The sequence below is a fragment of the Theobroma cacao genome, chromosome 6, assembly GCF_000208745.1.
Source record: "Theobroma cacao cultivar B97-61/B2 chromosome 6, Criollo_cocoa_genome_V2, whole genome shotgun sequence".
NCBI classification, from domain to species: domain Eukaryota; kingdom Viridiplantae; phylum Streptophyta; class Magnoliopsida; order Malvales; family Malvaceae; genus Theobroma; species Theobroma cacao.
The window spans coordinates 21801812-21827448 of record NC_030855.1 but is presented as its reverse complement, the minus strand read 5'-3'; the positions used below and the strand labels follow the sequence as shown (position 1 = coordinate 21827448).

At 30.8% G+C, this 25637-nt stretch overlaps 3 protein-coding genes and 1 pseudogene across 4 annotated transcripts; 3 read left to right on the top strand and 1 right to left on the bottom strand.

Moving 5' to 3' along the window:
- LOC18596479 lies at nt 3712-4818 on the top strand. The gene has a single exon (XM_007024985.2). The coding sequence runs from the start codon at nt 3836-3838 to the stop codon at nt 4655-4657; it is 822 nt and encodes a 273-aa protein (XP_007025047.2). The 5' UTR covers nt 3712-3835; the 3' UTR covers nt 4658-4818.
- LOC18596478 (protease Do-like 5, chloroplastic) lies at nt 17286-21267 on the top strand. The gene is made up of 8 exons (XM_007024983.2): nt 17286-17623; nt 18169-18318; nt 19138-19200; nt 19331-19420; nt 19578-19700; nt 19998-20085; nt 20444-20518; nt 20969-21267. The coding sequence occupies exons 1-8, from the start codon at nt 17369-17371 to the stop codon at nt 21073-21075; spliced, it is 951 nt and encodes a 316-aa protein (XP_007025045.2). The 5' UTR covers nt 17286-17368; the 3' UTR covers nt 21076-21267.
- LOC18596477 lies at nt 22508-23359 on the top strand (annotated as a pseudogene).
- LOC18596476 lies at nt 23935-25562 on the bottom strand. 2 transcript variants are annotated; one of them, XM_007024981.2, is made up of 2 exons: nt 25398-25562; nt 23935-24472 (listed from the first exon to the last, which is right to left on the bottom strand). In XM_007024981.2, the coding sequence occupies exons 1-2, from the start codon at nt 25470-25472 to the stop codon at nt 24125-24127; spliced, it is 423 nt and encodes a 140-aa protein (XP_007025043.2). In that variant the 5' UTR covers nt 25473-25562; the 3' UTR covers nt 23935-24124. The 2 variants fall into 2 exon arrangements, with proteins under 2 accessions (XP_007025043.2, XP_017978948.1); XM_018123459.1 differs by having other exon boundaries at nt 23935-24485; nt 25398-25499.

The following is a 25637-nucleotide window of genomic DNA, read 5'->3' as shown; positions in this document are numbered from 1 at the left end:
TATTAGCTAAATATAGAGCTGGTAAAGCTGATCTGATCTCCAAAAACTCGTTGGATCCATGTGACTTGAACTCAATTCAACTTGATTTGATCAAGAAAATTAACAATTTGAACTTAAAAGAACTGGAAATGAAAAATAATTTAAACATTAAGCAACTCAAGTAATCGAAATGACAAACACAAAATGACTTGAATCCTAATACTTTGTTCAAATTCAGTTCGATTGAATTTCAAAATAATTAACAATTTGAACTCAAATAATTTGACTTCAATAATCTGAGTACCAAATCCAAATTGCTCGAATAAAAAATGATCCAAAATTTTTTGGACTCAAAATGACCCAACTTGACTCAGCAAGGCCCGCCTCTAGTTAAAATAGTTTAACTATTTATTCAACAAAAGAAAAAAAAATTAACCATTCGTGAAGCACATTGCTTAAATACTTGTGTTAGATTTTTTTAGAAAAAATTCTAAATTGGTTGAAAAAATAATTTTGAAGAATTGATGAAAATTGAAACTTAGTGACTTCACACATGATATATCCATATGGAATATGGATAATGCAATCATACATGACCCAAGTACAAATCAACTTCCAATTCTTACATGTACGTGAATAGGGATGACAACAGGCCGGGATTATACTTCTTGTCCCCGATTAATCCACCCCGAGACAAATTCCCCCCGCCCCCACCCCCTTTGCTTGCAACTTGCAAATTGCAATTGACTACTTGAGAATTTTGTGCATGTTTCTTGTTAATGTACATAAAGAATAGTTAATTGTATACATTATCTCTTTTTTTTCTTTACTGAAACGATACGCAAAAACACAAGTTCCTTCAATTTATTTGTTTATTTTTTATTTACTTAACATTATTTTAAATAAATCAATATATATATATATATATATATATATATACACACACGTATATACATCTTAAAATAATTATTGAAAAGCTAAAAACAAAAAAAAAACGTATTTATAATATTGGACTAGGGTGAGGTGAGGGATACTGGATTCGACCTGCCACATAGAAGTAATTAGAATCTTGTTTTGATTAATGATAACCTTATTGTGTAATATTCAGCCGTGAAATTCAAGAAAAAGAGAAGAGAGATTTGCATGATAAAATTAAACGTCACCATTACAAAAGCCAAAGCATCAGCTTCTAACGGGTCCATATATTTTAATTATGATCAAACTGCACCTTGGTTTCTAGCGAGGACAAGAAAACCCAAGTCGATAAGCAGCCTATCTTTCATGACCGTTCATTTTTCCATAACAAAATCGACAGCTTTAAGCCAATGTGAAGATAAAGTTACTACAACTTCTCGTATTAATATTCACTCAGTAGGGTAAAAGCTTAGACACGATGAGCTCATCGAATATTTCTCCAGAACACTCTTGCCCCCATTAAAAAGCTTTAACTAGAGTCATGAAGCTCTAAAAGGCTGCACCATAAATCAAGCCTTCTCTTCCGTAATCATAAAGCACAAAAGAAATAAAATAACTAAGCACACGAAACTGGTCTTTGTCTTGCTGTCTTTGGAGTGTTCCTTTGGTTACTACAAAACCCTATTGCTTAAACATGATTAATAATCTTAATGATCTTGTTCATTATCTGATCACGCAAGAAAGAGAGAATTAACCAATAATCAAGTGCCATGGGAGTCGGTAATCTTCCATCCCACGAGCCCTTGTTCCCCAAGCTTAGAATTTTATAATAACAAGTTAACAAAGGAGGGGTAACAAATTTCAAAGGACCAAAATAAAAAGTGAAGTTCAAGCATGGACTATATGGGGATAAGCACGATTACAAAGTCATGAGATTGATAGGGTACTCCATTATTATAAGTACAAATATCCCATTATTATAAATCATTGAAAATTATACGGATTGATGGTGATAATTAAATTAAATTAACCCCATTTTTAATATTATTAAAAAAATTGGTGTCGTGCACCTTGGATTAACAGACACGTGGCAAGCATCCGAGTGGGTTGGGACCCAACACTTGGCGGCTACAAAAAGGAGATCCACTCCTAGGAGGGTCGTCCCGATAAGACTATGTGTAAGATTGTGGATTAAAAACAAAATTAAAAGGTGTGAAAGAAGGGTCCATGGCGACCATTATGTGCTCAAGATCAGGAAGGCTTTGGTGTTTTTTTCTTTTTTCTTTTGCAAACTTGTGGAGAAGAATTATGACTAGAAAATTTTGCTTACACCTGGAGACTCAGCTTCTTTTTGTTAAGAAGGAAAGGTTAAATGATGAAGCAATCAAACAATGGAAACTCCAAGTTACATTGCACTTGCACGAAGGTCGGCTTAATCATGGAGAAAAGATGGACCTCTAGTGTTTGTGTACGAGGTCATCCCAGCAGCCCTTGATTTAGTTCTGATCATCATAAATAAAGGGTTTGCCATTGTGGGATCAAAAATGGGAAAGTAACACGTGAAAATTAATAGTGTGTAAAACAATAATACATGTATCATTCGTATGAGTATGATAATTTTAGATAACATTATGAATAATTAGAGTTTATTTTTAATAATTTATTTATTTTTTTAGTGTTAGAGTGGACCAATAAAATTTAGGAAGTTTCTTAAGAGACGGATCTATCATTGAGCAACAAAAAAAAAAAAAAAGAAGCCCAAACAATTTGATTGAACTTTGGATTGCCACCTTTCATTGTGATGTTGTTTTATGATGATAGGGCAAATATTATTTGACTTGTTTTGCAATTTGACTCAAATTGATAAAGACCAATGCTGCCAACCGGATTTCCTTTGGCTGCATATGGGAGTTCGCTCATAATTGTTCCGGTGATGTGAAATATAAGTGCCGAAAACACGCATTCCTGGTCTTATTCATGGGGTCATTTTTCCTTCTTCTTCTTCTATATTTTTTACTTAACAACAGGCCTCAAACTCAAAATCATTGAGATTCATAATTAGAATCATAGAGTATTTAATTAGAAAAAAAATTTAAGTCAATGTTTTATAAGTCGTTGGCTCATATTGATCTCTTATGAATTAACCTGTTTTTTAATTTTTTAATATGCAAATTTTGATTGGTTTACTTAATATTAGAAAAACAATCGTTTGAGATGATTACTTTACATCCATAAAGATTATTCTTATTCAAGTTTTAACATATAATAATCTTATTTTTAAATAAATTTACTCCTCATATGTGGGCTTGTCTTATCTTTTTATGCATGATGAATAATAGACTCAGATCATGGAAAGATACTTTTCAACTATTTAACAATTTCATGTATAATTGATGTATGGAAAAAAAGTAGTAATTAACTTATTAAAAACGGTTCTTATAGATTTTAAGATCTTTTCAATATCATTGAGACACGGTTTTATTGATTTCTCTTTATTTTAACATAAATTATGAAATAGTTTTTGATACGGTGATAGTGTATTGTGACTTATATCTTTATGATGTGCTAGTAGTTCTTTTTTTCATGGAGTATTTTTTTTCTTATTTTTTTAATGGGTGATATTGTTGTAATTCTCCTTACAATGAATAAAATCTTTCCTTGGTTGAGCCAAAAAATTTTTTTTTGGCAATAGTTATCGTATAATTGGTCGATGATAAGAAAAGTGATAGGGCATACTAAGTAAATACATTGAAATTGTAGGAGATATCTGTGATTGTGGTCGTTCAATTATTTGCTAACTTGAACCCTATAAAAGCCCTCTGAGCTTGGACGTTCACCTACTACAATTTCAAATCCCAAGTCCCTTTAAGTCCTCAAATAGGCCGATACCACCTACTAGCTGTCGCCCCTTCCTTTTCCACACTCTCTCATCTAGCTGGAGATGACTATACCATCAGCAAATCTAATGGAGAATCCAGTGAAAGCCCTCAAATCTAAAAGCTATCAAAAGGCAAAGGGAATGTCCTTCTTTGCATTTCTTTTCTCCATTGTCATTTATATCTCCATCTTCTACATCTCCAGCCTTTCTCCTTCAGCTCTTTTCAACAATACCAAGTTTTGGTTTGTTATTTCCAACACTCTCATCCTTATCATTGCGGCCGATTATGGTGCTTACTCTTCCTCCAAAGAGAAACATGACCTTTATGACGAATATGCGTCGCATAGCCAAGCAAGTAGTGCTGCTTCTCCTTCATTTGTTTCACAATACCCCGAAATTGTGAAGAAGAGCACACCGAAGGAAGAAGAGACCAGTTTGAAAGAGAAGAAAGAAGATATTGTAGCTGAAATGAATGAAACCTCTGAAAGAATATTGGAAGTTGTCAAAATTGAACCTGAAAATCCCACTGACAATTTCCAAGCGAAGAGCCAGCAAGAACATGAACATCCCATGAAAGCTGATAACGAAGCTTGTGATCAGGTTCAGGTCAACAAGAAGATTGAACCAAAAACTATCCGACGAAGCAAGTCTCATAAAGTGAAACGTGTTACATTCCATGACAAGAAGAACATTTTGCAGAGGTCAGAGACCGAAAAGCATGAAGCAAGAGCAAAAGAAAAGGAGTCATCAGCTGAAGAGAACGAGTTTTCGACCATGTCGGACGAGGAACTAAACAGAAGAGTAGAAGAGTTCATTCAGAAGTTCAACAGGCAGATTAGGCTTCAAGCTGGTACTAGAACCCGCCAATTTTTGGAATACGAATAGGACTCTGAGGGAAGGAGATATTGTAATAGTACCAATTTTCTTGTCTCCCTCTATGTGCCTTCGATTGAGGCTTGTCTTCCCACTTTGTTATCTTCCCTCACAAAGTAGCAAGTCGGTGTAAATGGTTTGGACTTTAGTAAGAAGAATTTTCTTTTCAATCATCTTCAATATTTTTCCTTTTCAAGCCTCTTATAATTTAGCCATGACTTGTATCTATTCAATATAATAGAATTGCAAAAAATCTAGGCCGCATAAAGGAATAATTTTGTGCGGTACGGTGTTACCATCATAATACCATCTATCTTCAGAATTAAAATTAAAAAAAAAAAGGAAAAGTAGCAAACCTTTATATTCCATTTTCCAAACCCTTCAAGGCTTCAACCTTACATCTCTTGAAGTACAGCTTTTTAAAACATATATATACAGTGTTAAGCTCATTTTCATATGTATTGTCACATAGAAAAAAAAATCTTTATAAACGTGGCATATGTTTTATTGATGTATAGCATGCATCTGATTTATATATTTCATATGCTTTGAAAGAATTCTTGAGTGAATGATTGAGTGAAATAATTCATGTTACATCAATGTATGATGAAAAAAAGAACGGAAAATGTGATATATAAACATATCAAATCTTTGTTTTTGATAATTTTAAGTTGAGTCGTAGTTAACATTGATTTTTTTAATTATTGTACTAATTTAAAGTTACGTTATTGTTTTATTGCAATATACTTGTTATGTCTAATCCCTAAATTAATGCTTAAGTTAATTTTTAAGAAAGGGAGGACTCTAGAATAACTTTGTTGATCTGTTATAAATATCACATGTCATCAATTATTTTATATAAAAAATACAGTAACGGATTTATTTGGATTTTGTCTTTCACAAAAGTGTAAGTGTATAACCCATGGGTAAGCAAATAATATATATAGTGTTAATGAGATCGGTATAATTACTCTCTGTTTAACACTTCACAATAGTGAGGCCCTTGGGAGATGGATTTTATCGAGTCATTAAAACTAATGTTTACTATTTAGCAGATCGGTGGATAAAATATATAGCAAATTGACAATATAATAAGTTTCAATAAGCATAAATAAATATGAGAAACAATGACTCCAATGGAGTAAAACTTAATTTGTTGAATTAAGAAAGCCCTCAAGAAAGCGTAGAGAGAAATCAAAGAACTGGAAGCCAATTGATTACAATTTATTGGTTTTTTTTATAAAATTATAATATAGATATCTAGTTAATATATAAGTAATTATTAAATAACAATATATTGTTATGAATATTTTTGTGAATATCTATTTATTTTATCTATATCTAGATTTGAATATAAATTAGATTAGATTAACATTATGATTTAATCTATTTAATCTCTTAGTATTATCTTTATCTTGTAAAGTATATTTAGATAAGGGGTTTTTAACCTATAAATAGTCCTTTTCACTTCATTTGTAAATACACTTGAATAAGATCTTCTTATTCTAAATACTTTTTCTACCTCTAAATATTTTCTCTTATATTTTTCTTATAGTTGTTCTTTCAGTTATATGCATGATCCTTTTATCTCTCAAGTTTTAAAATTATTTTGTTTCATCATCTTCAAGCTTTAAAAGGATTTCAATAATTAGGTTTTAATCTCTAGTTTTAGCAAATCAGATAAGTGTTGGTATTATTTTGTTTTCATCATCTTAAAGCATTAAAAGGATTTCAATGGTTAGTCTTTAATTTCTGGTTGTAGCAAATCAAGTAAGTGACTTAATATCAATTTCCTAAAAATCAACCTTTATATGGATTTTGTTATTATGTATTATATATTATGTTTTGTTGCTTGATTGGAATGTGAATTTGCTATTATATAGCTATTAATGACAAATCATGAAAATTCATTCCTTGAAGTGAATGCGATAAATGAGATATTAATAAAAAATTATAAATTCGTCTATTTCCTAAAGTGAATACGATATCATTTAATAATCATAGTTATAGTTATGAATCTATCCATTCCTTGAAATAAATGCAACATCATTTAATAATTATGATCATGAACATGAAAGAGATCGTCATAATAATACACACTATTATTATTTTAATTTTAAAGATAATAAATAATTTTACCACCAGAAATAAATAGATAGTTTTACTATTTAAAGTAGATGAATGCTTTAACCCACTAACTCACTAAAAATTGATAATCTACTAGAAGTGGATAACCCATCATAATTGGATCACCCACCAAAAGACCAAAAGTGAATGGATACTTTAATATAATAAACGTTGATGGATTCTTTCAACCCACTAAAAGTGAATAAATAATGAAAAGACAAAAATGAAAAAAATAAAAAGAATATAGAAAACGTATTATCATTGATGTGGCTTGAAAGACTATTGGTTACATACCTGTTATACGTCTTAAATTTTATCAAGCATCACTGAAGACTAAAACATATTGTGATGATTTTAACTATAGCTAAGTTGATATAGCACATCAAGATGTTTGTTCACTCTGAAAGAGGAATTAATTATATGACTAGTAATAGGAATATCCATTGTTGATTTTCTTATCCTAAAAAAGGAATTGATCATTTTATTGATAAGGAAAATATGTGAAAATGAACTTAATATCAATTGGTATATTTTAGTATAATTATATTATAAAGATGCTTTTGTATGTTCTTATTATATTTAAATGATATGTTCTTATTATATGTTTTATTAATGTATTTACTATTCTTTTATGTTAACTTATGAATTTCTTATTATATATATCATTTTTTTGATTGAAGAAAAATATAAATATTCGCCTTGTTAGATTCAAGATCCATGATGTCAATATATGTCTAGCAGACATTACTATAATGCACACTATATTTAAAGACAAGAAATATTTTTTCAACTTGAGAATTGAAGAAACCAATGTCAATACAATATCTAATAATATAAGATTAATTGAAGACTCCAAAAAGGCTAATATTTTGGTACCTTGAAGAATAAATTTTATAATAAAGGATATATTATTTCAATGTCTCAAAGAAATTTATTAAATTTTAGAGATATTCGTTTGAATAAATATTATATTGAGATAACAAATGAAAGAGACACTTAATATCTTTATATTACATCTATTATTTCGAGTAAAAAGTATGTGTTGAAAAAAAAATTACCCGTTTTGTTATATGGATTGTATTATACATATGTTAGAATAATTGAAACTTATACTATAATAAACCCGAAGTTTACTAATGATTTTAATGTTTGGTATGACTAGTTGGATCATCCCAGATCAATAATAATGGAAAAAATTATTAAAAATTAATGCGATCATTTATTAAAAAATTAAAAGATTTTTCAATCTAATGAATTTTCATGTGCTACATGCTTTAAAGGCAAATTAATTATAAGTCCATCACTAGTTAAAATTGAGATGGAATCCCTTACATTTTTTAAATATATTCAAGATTATATGTAAATTCATACATCCACCATGTGAACCATTTTGATATTTTACGATTTTAATTGTTGTATTGACTAAATGGTCAATGTGTACTTATTATTAACTTGCAATTTGACATTTGCAAGATTAATTGCTCAGATCATTTGTTTGAAAGCATATTTTTCTGATTATGTAATTAAGACAATTCGTTTTGACAGTACTGGTGAATTTATACCTTAAACTTTTAATATTGCATATAAGTTGAAATAACTATTGAGGAACCTGTTGCTTATGCTCATACATAAATGGTCTTGTAGAATCATTTATCAAATACTTTATACTTCCAACTGATTGTAAGATCATTACTTATGAAATTTAAACTCCCAACTTCTATTTGGGGGCATGCCATTTTGGATACAGAAGCATTTGTATGCATTAGACTAAACGAGTTATTATAAATGCTCTCTTATACCATTAGTTTATGGTCAAAAATCAAATATTTCTCATTAAAGAATTTTAGGGTGTATGGTATATGTTTCAATTGCTCCACCATAATGTAAAAAGACGAGTCCTCAAAGAAGGTTAGGAATATATGATGAATATGAATTTTTATTTGTAATTAAATATTTAAAATTATCAATAAGGGATTTATTCATGGTAAAGTTTGTCGATTATCATTTTGATGAAATCAATTTTTCAACATTAGGGAGAGAAAATAAGCAACTGAAAAAAGAAAATTTTCAGAATGAATTATCATTATCTAGTTTTGATTCTTGCACAAATTAATATGAACTTGAAGTTTAAAAGATAATTCTTTTGTAAAATATAATAAATCAATTGTCAGACGTATTTACTAACCTGAAGAGAATAACTAAATCTTATATACCAACTGCAAATACTCTTATTAGCATTGATGTCCTTGTAAGACAAAGAACGCCAAAAGCGTAGAGACTAATCTGTTCCAAAGATAAAATCCTAGAAAAAGAAAAATAAACAAATATTCAAGATAGTTAGAAAAAGAAAGTAGAAACTCTAGAAGAAACCCTTGATATAATTGATAAAAATTTCAAAAGAAATTCAAATACTCGAAATCATTGAAAATAAAAAGATCTCAATCAATTATATCATGATAGGAAAAGTGCAACTGGAATGAAATAAACATCGATGATATTTTTGTATATAATATAGCGCTCAATATAATGAAAGAAAAATGAAGATCTTGAATTTACATCTATTGAAGAATGTAGACATAAAAATGATTGGCCAATGTGTAAATACACAATCAAGGTGGAATTCACTTGCAAAATATGAAGTTTTTGGACTTATAGTTCATACACCAAATGGTGTAAAATCAGTGGGATATAAATGGGTATTAGTACAAATATGATATGAGAAAATTAAGATTATGAGATATAAAACACGACTTGTTGCATAAGATTTTACTCAAAGATCTAATATCAAATATTAATAGATATATTCTTTTGTGGTGAATGTAATTACAATTTTATATTAATTAGTTTGACAATATATCATAAAATTGAATTACGTTTAATGAATGTAGCTACAACCTATTTATATGGCTCATTTGACACAATATCTATATGAAAAATCTTGAAGGATTTAAATCGCCTGAAGTACAAAATTTGAATTTTTGAAAAATTTATTCAATTAAATTAAATAAATATATATGTATTAAAGTAATCCTGATACATGTGGTATAATCACTTTAGTAAATATTTGTTGAAAGAAAGTGACAAAAATGATCCTATATACACAAATGTTTTTATAAAAGGATTTAGATTTGAATTTGTGATAATTGTTATTTATGTTGATAACTTGAATATTATTGAAATTTCGAAAAAGTTATCAAAAGCCGTAGATTACTTAAAAAAAGAATTTGAAATAAAAGATATTGGAAAAATAAAGTTTTGTTTGGGTTTTCAAATTAAACATTGACAAATGAAATTTTTCTCTATCAATCTAATTATATAGCAAATGTGTTAAAACGATTTTATATGGACAAAGCACATCTCTTAAGTTCACCAATGGTTGAAAGGTCATTAGATGTGAAAAAAGACCTTTTCCGACCTTATGAAGATAATGAAGAACTTTTTTGACTTGAAATACCATATCTTAGTGCAATTAGAATACTGCTGTATCTTGCTAGCAATATATGACCTGATATATCATTTGCTGTAAATTTATTAGTAAGATATAGTTCTTCTTCAACTCAAAGACATTAAAACGGAATTATATATATACTTCGATATCTCCGAGGAACAATGGATATGAGTTTACAATTTTTAAACGTATTAAAATCAAATTTAATTGGTTATGCAGATGCAGAATATTTATCAAATCCACATAAAGCTCGATCTCAGACAAATTATTTATTCACATATGAAGGTATGACTATTTTATAATGTTCTGTAAAACAAACTATAATTGTTATTTTTTTTAACCATGCAGAAATTTTAGTAATTCATGAAGCAAGTTGTGAATGTATTTGGATTTGTACCTCAACATATTTGAGAAACGTGTGGCTTGCTAATTAAAAAGGAAATGCTAACAACATTATATGAAGATAACGCTGCTTGAATAGTCTAGTTAACAGGAGAATACGTTAAAGGCGATAGAACAAAACATATTTCATCAAAATTCTTCTTTACTCATGATCTCTAAGAAAATGGTGATATTAATGTTCAACAAATTCAGACAAGTGACAATCTAGCAGATTTGTTTACCGAAGTCATTCCTATTATAACATTTGAAAAGTTGGTATAAAATATTGGAATGCATAATTTCAAAGATCTCTATAATGCAGTAATCAGACGGAATAAAATACGCACTATCTTATTTTCCTTCATCAAAGTTTTTCCCATTGGGTTTTTCTTGATAAAGTTTTTAATGAGGCAATATTTCAAAAGCGTATTCTTGAAAAGAATTATGTACCATTTTTCCTTCACTCGAATTTTTTTCCTATAAGGTTTTTTCCTTATAAGGTTTTAACGAGGTATATTTTTGATACAATAGATATTCAAAGTGGAGTATTAAGAATATTTTTGTAAATATCTATTTATGTTATTTATATCTAGATTTGAATGTAAATTAGATTGGATCAATGTTAGGATTTAATCCATCTAATCGCTTAATATTATCTTCATCTCATAAATTATATAGATAAGGGGTTATTAGTTTATAAATAGGCCTCTTCACTTCATTTGTAAACACACACTTAAATAAAATCTTTTTACTCTTTCTAAATACTTTTTTTATATCTCTCTTATAATTATTCTTTCAGTTGTATTTTATAACATGTTTCAGTTTCTATTTATTAATAGTGAAAAGACATGTGTGAAGAAAGCAATCAATCAATTCGTTCATATATAGGTATTTATATTTCCTCCTCTCTAGCTAGGCTCTTATAAAAAATCATGCGCAAAACATTAAAATAATGGGATTAGAGCAGCTTCAAAATATTTAAAACATAGATTTAGCAAGGTCATGATCTCATTTGCATTATTTTCCTTCCCAGCAATTGGAAAATGAGAAGAATACAGGACATTGTCAAACCCTATATATTATTTAAACTTCTTCTGCTATTGGTCTGGTGGAGAGTACTTTTTGGGGGTTTCGGCAAAAGAACGGGGAAAAGAAAACTTTGATGTTAATTAATTATACTTTGAGTTATAAACATTCTTGTTAATTTTATTTATCCCCTTTTCTTCCTCTAAAATAGTTTTTTGGTACAAGTGAAAGTAGATAGTAATTTCGCCCGGATTAAATATTTTTACAGCTTGAGTTAAGCTTAATTGATCATTTTATCTAATATTCGTTCATTAAATGAGTTAATTGTTGACTTATTTCAATTGTGTGAATTTTAAAGTTTTTATTAGGATGAATCTAGTTTGGAAATTAGTTCAAGATATTAATTAATGCCAACCAATTTCCTGTTTTTGATAGGAAAATAATTATGAAATGAAAATACAGAATTGTCTTATAGTATGAACATGCAGCCGGCCAATTTCTCCTAAATCTTAGTAGGGTTTTATTTTTCAAAAGCTAACTGAAACTTAGCCCTTATGATTGTGACGTCTGAATAGTTGAAAATATTCTTTACAAATAATTGAGAAAAAGATGAATTTGCGAGGCCATTTCTACCCCTACAGTATAAGAGAAATATCAATACAGAAACTGCTTTTATTCCAATTACAGTAAGATCCGAGAGATGTCTTCCCATTAATTTGTTGAAAGAGTCATAAATATTTTTTACCCAGAAAAAAGTGAAAAGCGAAAGTTCAAAAGATACACCAACTACTTTAGGTTTTGGTGATGTGATTCTCAGTAGATTTGAAATCTTGCTTGGTGCAATATAATAATCAACAAAAATATAACAATAAATTCTATAAAGTATAGCCAAGGAGTCTATGTAGCCTTTAATTGATGTTATTTGCTGGATACATGATAATCTTAGACGAAAATAACAGCTTCCTTTTGCCAGAATGGGTCACGAAAAATTCCTATATGAAATATCCTTTATTTAATTTATTTAATTTATTACCAAAAAAATTAAAGATACCTTAATCAATGATATATGTACATGCATTAATTATTAAATTAAATACTAAACACTGTTTAAAATATGCTTAGAAAGAAAACAGAAATCATCCTTATAATTATTTCCATAGTTTAAGAAAAATCAAGGAAAAAACTTGTCCAGGCACTGGCCTCCAAGTAAACCTGATAATTTTGAACACAATATGTTAATACGATACGAGAAGACTCGAGTTAAACAGATTTTGAGTTTAGTCTTAACGTGTTTTGTGTCTGATACGTTAAGATACAAAAATTTTCGTATCTTAACGTGTCTGACACGACAAACACGTTTAAAATACGTTTACTTAATCGTGTTATTGTGTTTAATCGTGTTATCGTGTTTAAACGTGTATACGTGACACATTTATTAATCTATTAAAAATTAATAGTTAAAAACTATTTTAACCTTATATAAGTAATTTTAAATAATTATTTTAATAAAATTTTTAATTTTATAAAGGATATAAGTAATTATACCCTAATTTTTAACTTTTAGTGATTATTTTATATTATTATTATTTTTGTTTTATTTTATAATTATTTTTATAATTATAAATTTTAATTTTAAATAATAAAATTATATTTAATTATAAATATTTTTATTTAATCGTATTAAACGTGTCGTATCATATAGTGACATATTTAATAAACGTATTAATTATATTATGTGGTGTTATACGTGTAGTAAATATATATATATATATATATATATATTTTAAATTTAAAATATAAATATTAAATATGTCATATTTTTATTTAATCTTAATATATTTTATATCTAATTATATTTAACACATTTATAATACGCGAATTGTAAACTCTACCTTAAAGTAAAACCAAAGAAAACTGCGGTGGCTATACATTGGCGTGGCTAGGGCCTAGAAAAGGCTTGTGAATGAGGATTTGGTACGTGTACCCTTGTTGTCGCTTAATTGATTTGGACTGAAAAAGGCACTGAAAATCTACACCACAATTGAGATACTATCAGTTCCACCAATAATATTCCAACACGTTCATAGATTCTCCATAGCTGATTGTCTCATTGCTGTCGGTTTTTCTTTTCTTTTTATGTAAAAAAATTCATGGTTCCCGGATGAAACTGATCCACCAACTAAATTACCCATTTGATTGCTTTCTTCTATTCAGGACTTAAAAGCCATGGAAGTCAAACACCACTGCAGCTGCTAAAATTAAAATCTCACGGTACGCAGGGTTTTTCTCAGAATTTACTTTTCTTTACAGCAATGAATTTTTATTGGCAATTTTCTCGCCACCTCACAAGTCTAATTTGGCAGGAAAAAACACACGTTACAATGTAGGCTATTTCTCCGTTTGGGAGCTGTCCTTATACAGAAGCTAACCACTCCTATCAATCAAATGAAAGGCTTGGTCAAGACGAGATTAATAATGATCATTATGACCTTTTGGAGAGAAAAAACACAAGGCTGCTGGCAAGACCGATACTGAAGCAAACAAGGGGAAGACATGCAAAGTTCCAGGTAGCCATGAACAAAACATAATGATTCTTTTCTTGAAATCTTCCTTTGGTGCTATTTAATACATGTTAAACGAAAAAGGGAAATTAAATTAGTCTTATAGTTCTCCATTCATCTATTTTCGATGCAGTTTCAACATCAAAATGATTTATGCTTGACACTATAGTCAAGATTAAAACCTAGTATATATTTGCTTGTATAAGGGTCAACTTGTTCTGCACGTTGTCAGCTGTATAGCAAAGAGATAAACGAGAAGCCAATTTCCATCATTTCCCATATTGGATTGGTACGGCTAGATGCAGTTTTGCAGCGGTGATCAAACCTCACACGTCGCATGAACCATTTTCTATAAGAATTTCTGATTAACCTTCGCCTTCGGCGATATATAGCAACAAATTGTGTGTCGATCGCGTAATCAGAGCGATCCGGGTTGTGTAAGTAATGTTGGACCTGCCAACCGACAACATTATTATAATTCTTCATTTGGACAATGTACGTAGCATTTTACACTTGCTATATACACATACACACGGCTGTCGACGACAGTAAACTCAATCATTTGAAATTTTGGATGCCTTTCAATCTCTGGTCAAGCTGATCATCTACTTTCAGCAATGTGTCAATGCGTTACCACTTTAGCAATCAATTGGAGCAAAGCTGTAAAGCTGGATAAGACACGGCATACAAATGGAGGAATATAGGATATATATATATATATTGAAAGAAGAAAGATTTGAATTTAATTCTGAATAAGAGAGCATATTGAACTAAATATCGAGATGCATACATAAACATTAAAAATGCCAACACTGACTGCTTCCTGTTCGGTAATCCGTAGTCATCCGATCTAAATAATGCAATTAACTCAGGATGTTAACAACAATCTAAATTCTCCAGCTGGACAATGTGCCATTAATTATAGGAGCATTTATTTTTGTTAGTAAGGGGTAAGACACGTGTTGGAAATTAAAAGTACATTGTTACCCATCCAAAGAAATTAATAACAACAATGGATTTTCACATGTATCAAACGAAAAAGAGAATGTTGTTTCTGGCTTGCTGCGTGGATTTGAATGGATTTTCACAGGGATTTTAATTAATGGAGCAGATGGAACTAAACCAGGCTGGATCGAGCCCATTTCCACTTGAGTTCATGATTGGGTTGAGCTGGGCTTGGGCTTGTGCGCACAGAGTCATTGTTTTTTTCAGCATCTATATATAATAAAAAAAAGAAATTAAGGAAAATCAAGGGTACTTTGATCTTTCTATCTCAAAAGGAAAAGTAAGGAAAAAAGGAAATAAGAGAAGAAAAAAATTAAAAAAAGGGCAACAAAACAAAATAAAAAATAATAAAAAGGAAATAAAAGAAAACAATTTAAGAAAAGGAAGGTCATAAAAAAATCTTTTCTATTTTTCTTACTCTCCTCTATTCTTTATTTCTCCTTTTTTTTTATATAAAAATAACATAATCTAGAATGACTTAAAAAAATTATTAAAAATATATATTTAGTCAATGATTTTTTTTAAAATATTGATCAAAAATATTTTTAACTCTTTTGGAAAAAGAAAATGAGGATTAAGGAAGAATAATATACTTATTAATTGGGAAACAAAGTAAAATGAAAATACGAATTTCTTCTATAATTCTTATTAGTTTTCTCATGTTTCTTTTTTACCTTTTTATGTTTTCTTCCTTTTAGTTAATTTATTTTAAAAAATATAATTTCAAAAAACTTTTAAAAAATATCAATGTGATAAACAAATTTATATCTTATATAATTAAAAAAATATATGTCTTGATATTTTCATTGATTTTTTCCTTTAAAATAAGTTGGACCTTTTTCTTTGTATCCTCCGTCCATTATTTTTTTACTGTTTTCCCTAAATATTTTCAAACAAATACTTAAAAAAAAAGATGCGATTTAAAATTATTTTTGAAAAAAATTTGCAAACGTACATATTTCATCTAGATGTTTGGATTTTTAATGTGATTAAAATGTTTTAAATTTTTGGTGAAAGAAACAATGGGAGAAAGGAGGAAGAAAAAGGATAATGAAAAAAGTATGAAACCTTTTTATCATCGTATTTTTTCTCTTTCTCTTTTGTTTTATTCTTCTTTATTTATGCTTATTTTTCCAAAATATTTTAGTTTTAAAAAATTATAATTTAAATTAATTTGTATAAAAAATCATCAAATTTAAAAATTTCTCAATTTATATTTTTAAAATAAAAAAATAAAATATGTTAATGCATGCAATATATATGTATAACTACACTCGAGCATTTTAAAAAAATATATATAACTACTTTTAAAAATAAATTACAACAACAATCTTTTAAATTTATTTGACGAAATTTAATCTCGTTATCATGGGCGAGTAATCAACTAGTAATATATTGATTAAAGGGATTTATGGTTTTATGAATATGTTAGTGATTTTATTTGAAAAGGAAAAGTAAGGGGAAGAGCAAAAAAGAGAAAAAATTTGAAAAAAAGGCAAGAAAACAAAATAACAAAAGAAAAAGAAAATAACAGAAAAAAGGGAATCAAAACAAAATTAAAAAAAGGGTTTTAGTTTTTGAACCTTTTCTAATTTTCTGATTCCTCCTTTATTCTTTATTTTTTTATTTGAATTATCGTCAAATAGAAATAACTTAATTTAAAATGAGTTAAGAAAAAGCACTATTAAGAATATACATTGAGTGAATGAATTTATTTATTTTTAACAAAAAAGTGAACTAAAACATTTTGAGTTCTTTTGGGAGAAGAAAAAGAGGAATAAGGAGGAATCATATACTTATTAAAATGGGAAAAAAGTAAAACGGAAATATGAATTTCTTTTATTATTTTTATTTGTTTTTTGACTTTTTTATGTTTCTTTCCTTTTAGATAATTTTTTTAAAAATATATAATTTACATAAACTTTTGATAAATATCAAATAGTAAATTTTGATGAAAAAATTTGTATAAATTAAAATTAAAAAGAATCTAAGCTTTTCATGGATTGTTTAAAAAAAATTTTTTGACATTTTTTTATTATTCTCCTTTTTGGAGTTGCCAAGTAAGCCAACTATGAAACTGTCTGAAACGACTGCACGTAAGCACACCTTATCCCCCAAGAACAGCTAAAATAGAAACAGTTTTCAGTTTTAACTTTACAGGAAGCTTGTAATAACATGGTGGTGATGGCTTCTCTGCACACGCTCCCATCTCCATTGCCAACTACAACTACTTCTTCTTCATCAGAATCTTCAGATAATAAGAGTCTAGTTATTACAAGAAGAAGAGCCATTGTCTCTGGTTCAACTGTTGCAGTGGCTTCTTTACTTCAGTTGTCTAATCCCATTTCTTCTTTATATTCTGCTATTGCCCTCCAACAACAAGATGAGGAACTTGATGAAGAAGAAGATAGAATTGTTCGTCTCTTTCAGGTACCCAAAATTTTCTTTTCTTTTTCCTTCTGGTTGTAATTAGTTGAGTTTCTTTGCTAATTTACTCACCAATAGTGTAGCATCTAATGGGAAAAATTGACTATGATCTTTCTCATGTTTATGAAATTGTATCTATTCTGCTAATTTGATGAATGATGACCCCATTTTAAGTTTCTATGTGATTCTTTTGGCGATGAACTTCACTTATTTCTGTTGGTCCAACTAAGAGCTTCATTTTTAATTCTCAAAAGAAGTTAAGTCTAATCCTAAGGCACAAAATTTTGTTCCAATTGCTTTTGAACACTGCTTTGGTCCTTTATCATAGATATATTTATTGAATTGTTGCCCTATTTGATATGGTGATTGCAAGCCTCTATTATCATGGAATTAGCAGTTGGATTTGTTATGTAGGTAGTTTAGGATATCTCTGCTAGCAGCTTGAAGAAATTGTCAAATGCAGTTCAAATTCTGTCATAAAATGACCTACATTTTGGTCAATTATCTTTTGTTGATTTTACTTTGTTTTATTTCTGGGATTCTTGCAGGAAACTTCACCCTCGGTTGTTTTTATAAAAGACCTTGAGTTAGCAAAAATCCCAAAGAGCTCTTCCCAGGAAGTCACACTTGCTGAGGATGAAGATGCAAAAGTTGAAGGGACAGGTTCGGGCTTTATCTGGGATAAGTTTGGCCACATTGTGGGTATTCCGTCCTTTGTTTGTAACTGTTAGAGTTAAAGCATGCATCGACGTTAACTTGTCGACTTGTTTTGTATTTTGCTTCATTGTACTGGTTATTAAGAGAGATATGCCAGTACTTCTGATGTGTCATAGTGCATGTTTTGGATAGTAACACTTGTCCTCTTTGTAAACAGGGGTTAACCACGTGTTATTTGTATATATACTATGTGTTTACTGATGAATGAAGTAACTTTCCTCTTCCTTTGTTCTCTGTTTTTCTTCTCTCCGTAGAGCAGTTCATACAACTGTTTTTATCATCTTTTTTAGTTTCATGTCAGTAACATTTAATTTTGTAATACAATATCCATATGGTTGCTATTTTCTTTTTTTTTTGTAAATAATTTTGCTGATGATCCTGTGGGTTTCTCAGTATAGTTTACTGACCAGAGTGATTATTTTTATTCCCCCCTTTCCCCAGTTCTTCACTTTCTTTTGATTCCGAGGTCTGAGTTGAATGATAGCTTTATAGATTATGGACTGCGTCCTCTATATTTATGTAAGAAATCCATGAAAACTTAGATTCAAACATTTAACTTCTTAAACATAGTTGTTATCACCATGAAACGTCCTATAATTACTTGCTTGAGATGCTGCAAGAGCAGTATTAGATGGAAATACACAATGTGAATATTGATGATGATATCTTTTTTATAATCTGATGCATTCCTGGTTCAAAATAAATTGTACTTACTCCTACCTATGAATTATAATGTCTTTAGACTATACATAGATGTCAACTCTACTGTTGTCACATTATTTGTTCCTTATATTTAACAGGTTACTAATTACCATGTTGTAGATAAATTGGCTACAGACCAAAGTGGGTTACAACGTTGTAAGGTTTGGTCCTTCCCTAGTTATCCTTTAATTCGTTGTTGTATTGCACTTCTCGGTCAGCCAAGGCATGAACTACATTGTACCTTTGCCAAGTATTATGGCTGCTTGTCTAATTTGATGCCTATTTTTTCAGGTGTTTCTAGTTGACGCTAGAGGCACTAGCTTTTACAAAGAAGGGAAAATTGTTGGTATTGATCCAGCCTATGATATAGCTGTTTTAAAGGTATTTAGTAGGAATGCTTCATCTTGGCACTTGTGTTAAAGCTATTTAATGTTAAATGCCGAGAGTGCTTCTGTCAATGATAGTTTACTAATGCTGAATTATGTTATTTTTCTAAGAGCAAGTGTTTGGAAAATGGTTAATATAATTTTATCTGCAGGTTGATGTTGAGGGCTATGAATTAAAGCCTGTTGTTCTCGGTACTTCTCGTGATTTACGTGTGGGGCAGAGCTGCTTCGCCATTGGAAATCCCTTTGGATATGAGAACACTCTAACAACTGGGGTAACTGTTCAAAAACAACATAGCTGTTGAACTGTTTTTTGTTAAAACAACGAACCCTTACTCTATTAGTTGATCCCCTATTAAATTTGAGTTGATTAAAGAATTTTGTGGTGGTTCTTGCAACATAATTGTAAGAGGCCATTGAACTTGCTGCTTATTATGAAAATGTAAGGAAAACAATCTTGAATCTAGTTCCTTTGCTTGGGACAGAAGATAGCTTACTAGAAAGCAACAATATGGAATAATTAAAGATTCAGAAATGTGATAATCTTCTGCTGTCATATTCAAATAGTGCAGGTGGTTAGTGGATTAGGCAGAGAGATACCTTCCCCAAATGGAAGGGCTATTCGAGGAGCAATTCAAACAGATGCTGCTATTAATGCAGGTAATGTATTGGTTTCTATGGATGACTGCATTTGTAAGCTCAACGTACCCATGATACCCGCATACTGTTATGTTGCAGACCCTCAACAGCATTATTCTCTTGCTTTGCAATTGCATCTTCTTTGTTATTGGATATAGGTTACTAAAATAAACCAACTTTTGATAATACATCAATAAGAAGTGGTGAACTACACAGTGGTCTATATTTTACAGAAAGAAAATAAATTTCTCAAACCATTCTTTAATTTTTTGGTTCTTTCAACTTTGCATCAATTTGGTTGGTTCATAATCATTTTCTTGAAGAAAATATACAGATGTCATTAAGTTTTTTTCAGCTGTTATTTACCATGTCTGTGCAGGCAATTCAGGTGGACCGTTGATTGATTCCTATGGCCATGTCATCGGAGTTAACACAGCAACTTTCACTCGGAAAGGTAAGGAGATCATGCTACTGTTTATAACTTGTGACCTATGGAGCAAGCAATCTGAGTCTTGAGATATAAAATCCAAGGCCATGATTTTTTAAAAATCCTCCAGAACACTTAGACATTAGATAATGACATGAACCAGTCCTTGTTTCCCAAGAGAAATGCCTTTGGTATGAAATGGAATTTTTTTTTTGAAAGATGAGTTTTTATTAATGAAAAGCTGTAATGCCATGGGGAGTCTTAAACGTTGAGTTGGAGACTCCTGTTGGCATAGAAGCTATCTTGAGAAGAGCCTGTTCTGTACAATTACAAAAGGAGCAGCTGGTCAAGGAGCACTTGGCAGAATCTCAACACGGATAATCTCAAGACAAGCATAGTTTTCCTTCTTGCAAAGAAATTGATTGATACAATCCTAAAGTTTGAAAATCATTCTATTGGTTTTATACCATCTTGCAGGGACAGGAGTTTCCTCTGGTGTGAACTTTGCAATACCAATCGACACTGTCGTGCGAACTGTACCTTATCTTATTGTATATGGAACACCGTACAGTGACAGGTTTTGATCAAAATTTTTCTTCTGTAATCAAACAAACACTTCAAGCAGCACAAGTTTGATAGCAATATTTTGGCTTGAAAAAGGTGATAGTAAATTGATTAATCTCTTATGCTGTAAATAGCTCTGGGTATTATCTGGAGCATTATCAGGGATAATTAAGCAATGCAGGAAAAATATCCCAATTGGTCTTAAAATTTGAGACATCTGGCAGAAACCATCGGTCCATTTACAAGTTCTAATGTTTTATATAGTCGCAAGCCTGGATTTTGTGATGAACGCATAATTTTTAAATTGATGAATGACATTTTTAAAGAGGTATTACAATATATATTCTGTTTATTCTCTTTTCATCGACTAAATATAATGTTCTATGGCAGTTAATAATTGGGTTTTTTAGATCCAAAGTATTAAGGCCAAGAAGTACTACTCAACATTAACTTCTTTTAATACAAATGGTATGACAATTCTACTTAAATTTCATACAAATGGCATGGCAAGCCTACCTGGCCAGTTTTACAAGTGATATGGGAACTAAGCATCCTTTTTCAGTATTTGCAGACTAGAAACAAGTGAAATTGTTTTGTGTGTGTGATTAAATAATTAAAGAAGAAAACCATCCTTAAAAACAATGAGAAAAGATATGATCATATGAATGCATTTCTGGGGTTGGAAACTAAGTTTTCTCATCCTCTACAACAAACTCAATTCTAAAGTTTTAAAAGGAAAATTAATCGGTCTGTATAACTTCATGCACTCATTTTATATATTATTCGTGTCATCCTGTGGTTTTGTATGATTTGTTGTAATTGCAGGGAAGAGCTAGATAAGCTGAAGTTTGAATAGGTTGAGTACTCACAATTACTCGTAATTTCATTGGAATCAAAGGGTGAATTTTTTTGTGAATATATATATAGCTTGTTCCAATTGTACTTTCTATGTGTATATTGCCTTTGTTTTCGTTTAAAAGAAAACACAGTCTGGCGTTAGTCCTTTCCTTTCATATTGCATTTACCAAAAGAATTTCCATTCATGTTGCATGACTGCATGATAGCTTGGAATGGAGGAAAGTGCGGATTACTAGGCCTACACTTCTCTTCCATATTTATTTCCAATCGTTAGCAAATTTCCCATTATTGATTCTCTTGCCAGACCTAAGAGTTATCAATGGAAACCCCAGCCAATAAATGTTGTTCAATTTAGAATGTGGTTTTAAAACCAAAATCTTCAAATTTGAAACTGATAGAAGTAGAAATATAAAGGCAAAAGAAGAAAAAATTAGAAGACAGAAGAGGTTTGTTTCATCAAAATAAAGACTGAGTTGGCAATGCAGAATTGGCATGATACCAACTCTCTTTCACACACGTTCAGTTCACTGCTTTAATCCTCATACAATGCTTTGTTAATTCTTTATATTCTTTGAATTCTAACAATCTGTAACAATGGCAGAGGAGGTGTCACTCTTTGGACTCTTGGCCTAGTCCTTTCGGGATGAGGGTGAGAATCGCCCTGGACCTGAAGGGGATTAAGTACGAGTACAAGGAAGAAAACTTGCTAGAGCAAAAGAACCCTCTCCTCGTAGAGTCCAATCCTGTTTATAAAAAGGTTCCTGTTTTAATTCACAAGGGTCGTCCCATTTGTGAATCCCTTATCATTATCCAGTACATCGATGCAATTTGGAAGGACAGGTTCCCTTTGATGCCTTCTGATCCTTACCAGCAAGCTCAAGCCAGGCTTTGGGCTGAGTTTGTTGAAAAGAAAGTGTTTCTGTTACTCATGGCTTTTAAGTTCATCTTTTTCATTTTTTTTTAGCCTTCTCTCATTCGTTTTTGTTCATTAATAGTAGTATTTGATTTGTGTGGCAGTTGTATGATTGGGGAAAAATGATATGGATGAACAAAGGAGAAGAACAAGAGAAGGCAACAGTGGAGTTCATTGAGAGCTTGAAGCTATTGGAAGAAAAGCTTGGAGAGAAGCCTTCCTTTGGAGGTGAAACAATGGGGTTCTTAGATGTCACACTTGTGTCCCATTACAGCTGGTTCTATGCCTACGAGAAATGTGGCCAATTCAGCATCGAAGCAGAGTGTCCCATTCTGCTGCAATGGGCGAAAAGGCGCATGGAAATTGACAGTGTGTCTAAGTCTATAGCCGACCAGGAAAAGATTTACGAATTTGCTTTGGCGGTGAAGAAGACGATGGGGTTGGAATAGTTAGGAGAAGTTCTCTGTTGCTATTTTATCTGGTTTAATTATGGCTTTTATTCTGGTTTTCTTATGAATAAAATTTCGTTTACAGATTTTGGTTAGTCATTTCTATTGATTGATTGCATTGCAAAAAATATTGCCTCAGATTTGGAGAAATACGATCATAGAATCAGTGACATTTCTACTGTCAAATATGATTCATGGTGGCGATCAAAAGATAGCCTAAACAATTTTACAGTCGAAATTCACTAACTCCAAATGATGACATGAACTGAATCACAAGAAAATCCCAATTCAAACGACTCTTTCTCAATACCATAGATTTTCCTGAAAAAGAGCTCATCTGATCTATTTATTTGTACAGTGCGAGACATAGGGTTGATGAAACCATACCTCGGGGCATTTTGACAGACATGTATCTCTACTACTTTGGCTGTAATCCATGATTTGCCATCCCTAGCCAGTTTTCCAAATCTCTCCTTTTATATTGTTCTGAGTTGCCTATGGTTCTTGTTATCTAGATTACCGACCATAACTGCACTCCTTTATTTCATTTTTGGCCTACCAAAGGATATCATATAGATAATGTAAATGCAGGTTAAATGAGTGTAGAAGCCAATCAACAGATTGAGTGTGCACACATAATGCTAAGAAAGAAATCGTAATGACAATTAATACTAATTTTCAAGCATTAACCATGAAATCCCTATAGTGCACCAATCATATTCCCTTCCATTGAAAACAAAGTAATTACAATTACTCCTCCAGGAAAACAACAAAAGGATAATCATAAATCAGGAAAAACTGTTGTTTTCTTTCAAACAGAGATTCAATGAAAACACAGAGTCTCAATCCTTAAACCTTCAGCAGTGACAATTGTTCATTGATGGAGCAATCCACATGACAGGATGTTCGACAAGAGAAAGGTATGAGAATGAGACCGAGGCATCGTTGCTCCATTGGAGATGGAGAGGAATGTCGGGTGCTACGATACTCTATTGAATCCTGGAGAATGATATTTCCTTGCTTGTCAATACAGTGGAAAGTGCCCAAGAAAAACCTTCCATCTTTGATCCCCACCAGCATACGGCGAAACAGCAGCTTCCTTACTCGAGTTACAGGATCGGTGCTGCTTGAGTTAGGATCATCTGAGCTCCCCAGTTGAATCAAGGATTCCCCTACTTCTTGTTCCATGCTAGTGCACTTGAATAAATAACTGTTAGGTGCAAATAATAGAAAATGAATCTTTGTTATTAGCTTGTTTAGTAAGACAGTCAAATGCACGAACAAGCTAATGACTGATAGCACCCTTTCATCGGATAAAACTATATATCATTCACAGCTTTTCAGCATAATAATGACCATAAACCAAACACCAAGAAGCTATAATTGATAAGAAGGGTAGCACCTTAAACAGCATATATAGAAAAATGAAAATCCTTGCGTTCTTTAAAAAAATTTGAAGTCTACAATGATGGCAACAGCACAAGGATAGGGTGCATTTTAGCCATGGAACCAATGAACGTGTCAATCAGTGAAACAGTTTAGATGGAACAGGGATGGAATTTGTAAAAAATCTGGGGAAGATAACAGAATGAAGACCTTATACTTCATAATCACCTATTCAAGATTTTAGCCAAAAGAACAAAGACACTTCAAGACGCTTAGTTATCATCTACATGCTAAATACATACAACCAATGCAGGAAGTTGAGCAAGCTTTGCTACAAACTTTTAACTTGACAGGAATGCAATAAAAATGATGATGAATTCAAAAACCCACTTCATAAAATCAATGGAAACCACCAAAAAAAGATGCTTTTAATTACTTTATGGATTGCCCAACTTCACAACTACAAAAAGCAACGGTACAATATACTAACACTAATAACCAACCTAAATAACATACAAAACAATAAAAGAAACAAGCATATAATGAAAACCAAGGAAGAGAGAAAAAGAACAATTATTTAGCACTCAATCAAAGCAAAACCCAGATACAGAAAATGGGAAAAGAATTTACTTAGGTAAAGCTAAAGATAAAAAACAAGCATAGCTTTCCTCTCTATATATATATATATATAACCCTTTAAATAAATCAACAAAAGGAACAAGGAGCAGTGACTTACCAAAGAGAGAAGGAAAAGATTGAAAGAAGAATAATTGAATTCTTCACCTTGAATGATTGTTTGGGGGTGTTTCATATACAGAGAGACGGAAAGACAAGATGACGATTGGGGGAACGGACGGAACTGACAGGTGATTCATCAGATTTTGGGTTGTTGGAGAGGCTTTTGGACTTCTTTGAATGGGTAAATTGGCCCAACAGTAATGGGATTGGATCAATTCTGAAAATTTATGAGCAAATT

Excerpts from the sequence above, each read along its gene's own strand:
- LOC18596476 (XM_007024981.2), bottom strand. The coding sequence starts at position 25,472 with ATGAAACACCCCCAAACAATCATTCAAGGTGAAGAATTCAATTATTCT. Across the intron at positions 24,473-25,397 it reads ATCTTTTCCTTCTCTCTTTG|TGCACTAGCATGGAACAAGA; the intron begins GTAAGTCACTGC and ends TATTTATTCAAG.
- LOC18596479 (XM_007024985.2), top strand. The coding sequence starts at position 3,836 with ATGACTATACCATCAGCAAATCTAATGGAGAATCCAGTGAAAGCCCTC.
- LOC18596478 (XM_007024983.2), top strand. The coding sequence starts at position 17,369 with ATGGTGGTGATGGCTTCTCTGCACACGCTCCCATCTCCATTGCCAACT. Across the intron at positions 19,421-19,577 it reads ATGATATAGCTGTTTTAAAG|GTTGATGTTGAGGGCTATGA; the intron begins GTATTTAGTAGG and ends TTTTATCTGCAG. Across the intron at positions 19,701-19,997 it reads AGAACACTCTAACAACTGGG|GTGGTTAGTGGATTAGGCAG; the intron begins GTAACTGTTCAA and ends CAAATAGTGCAG.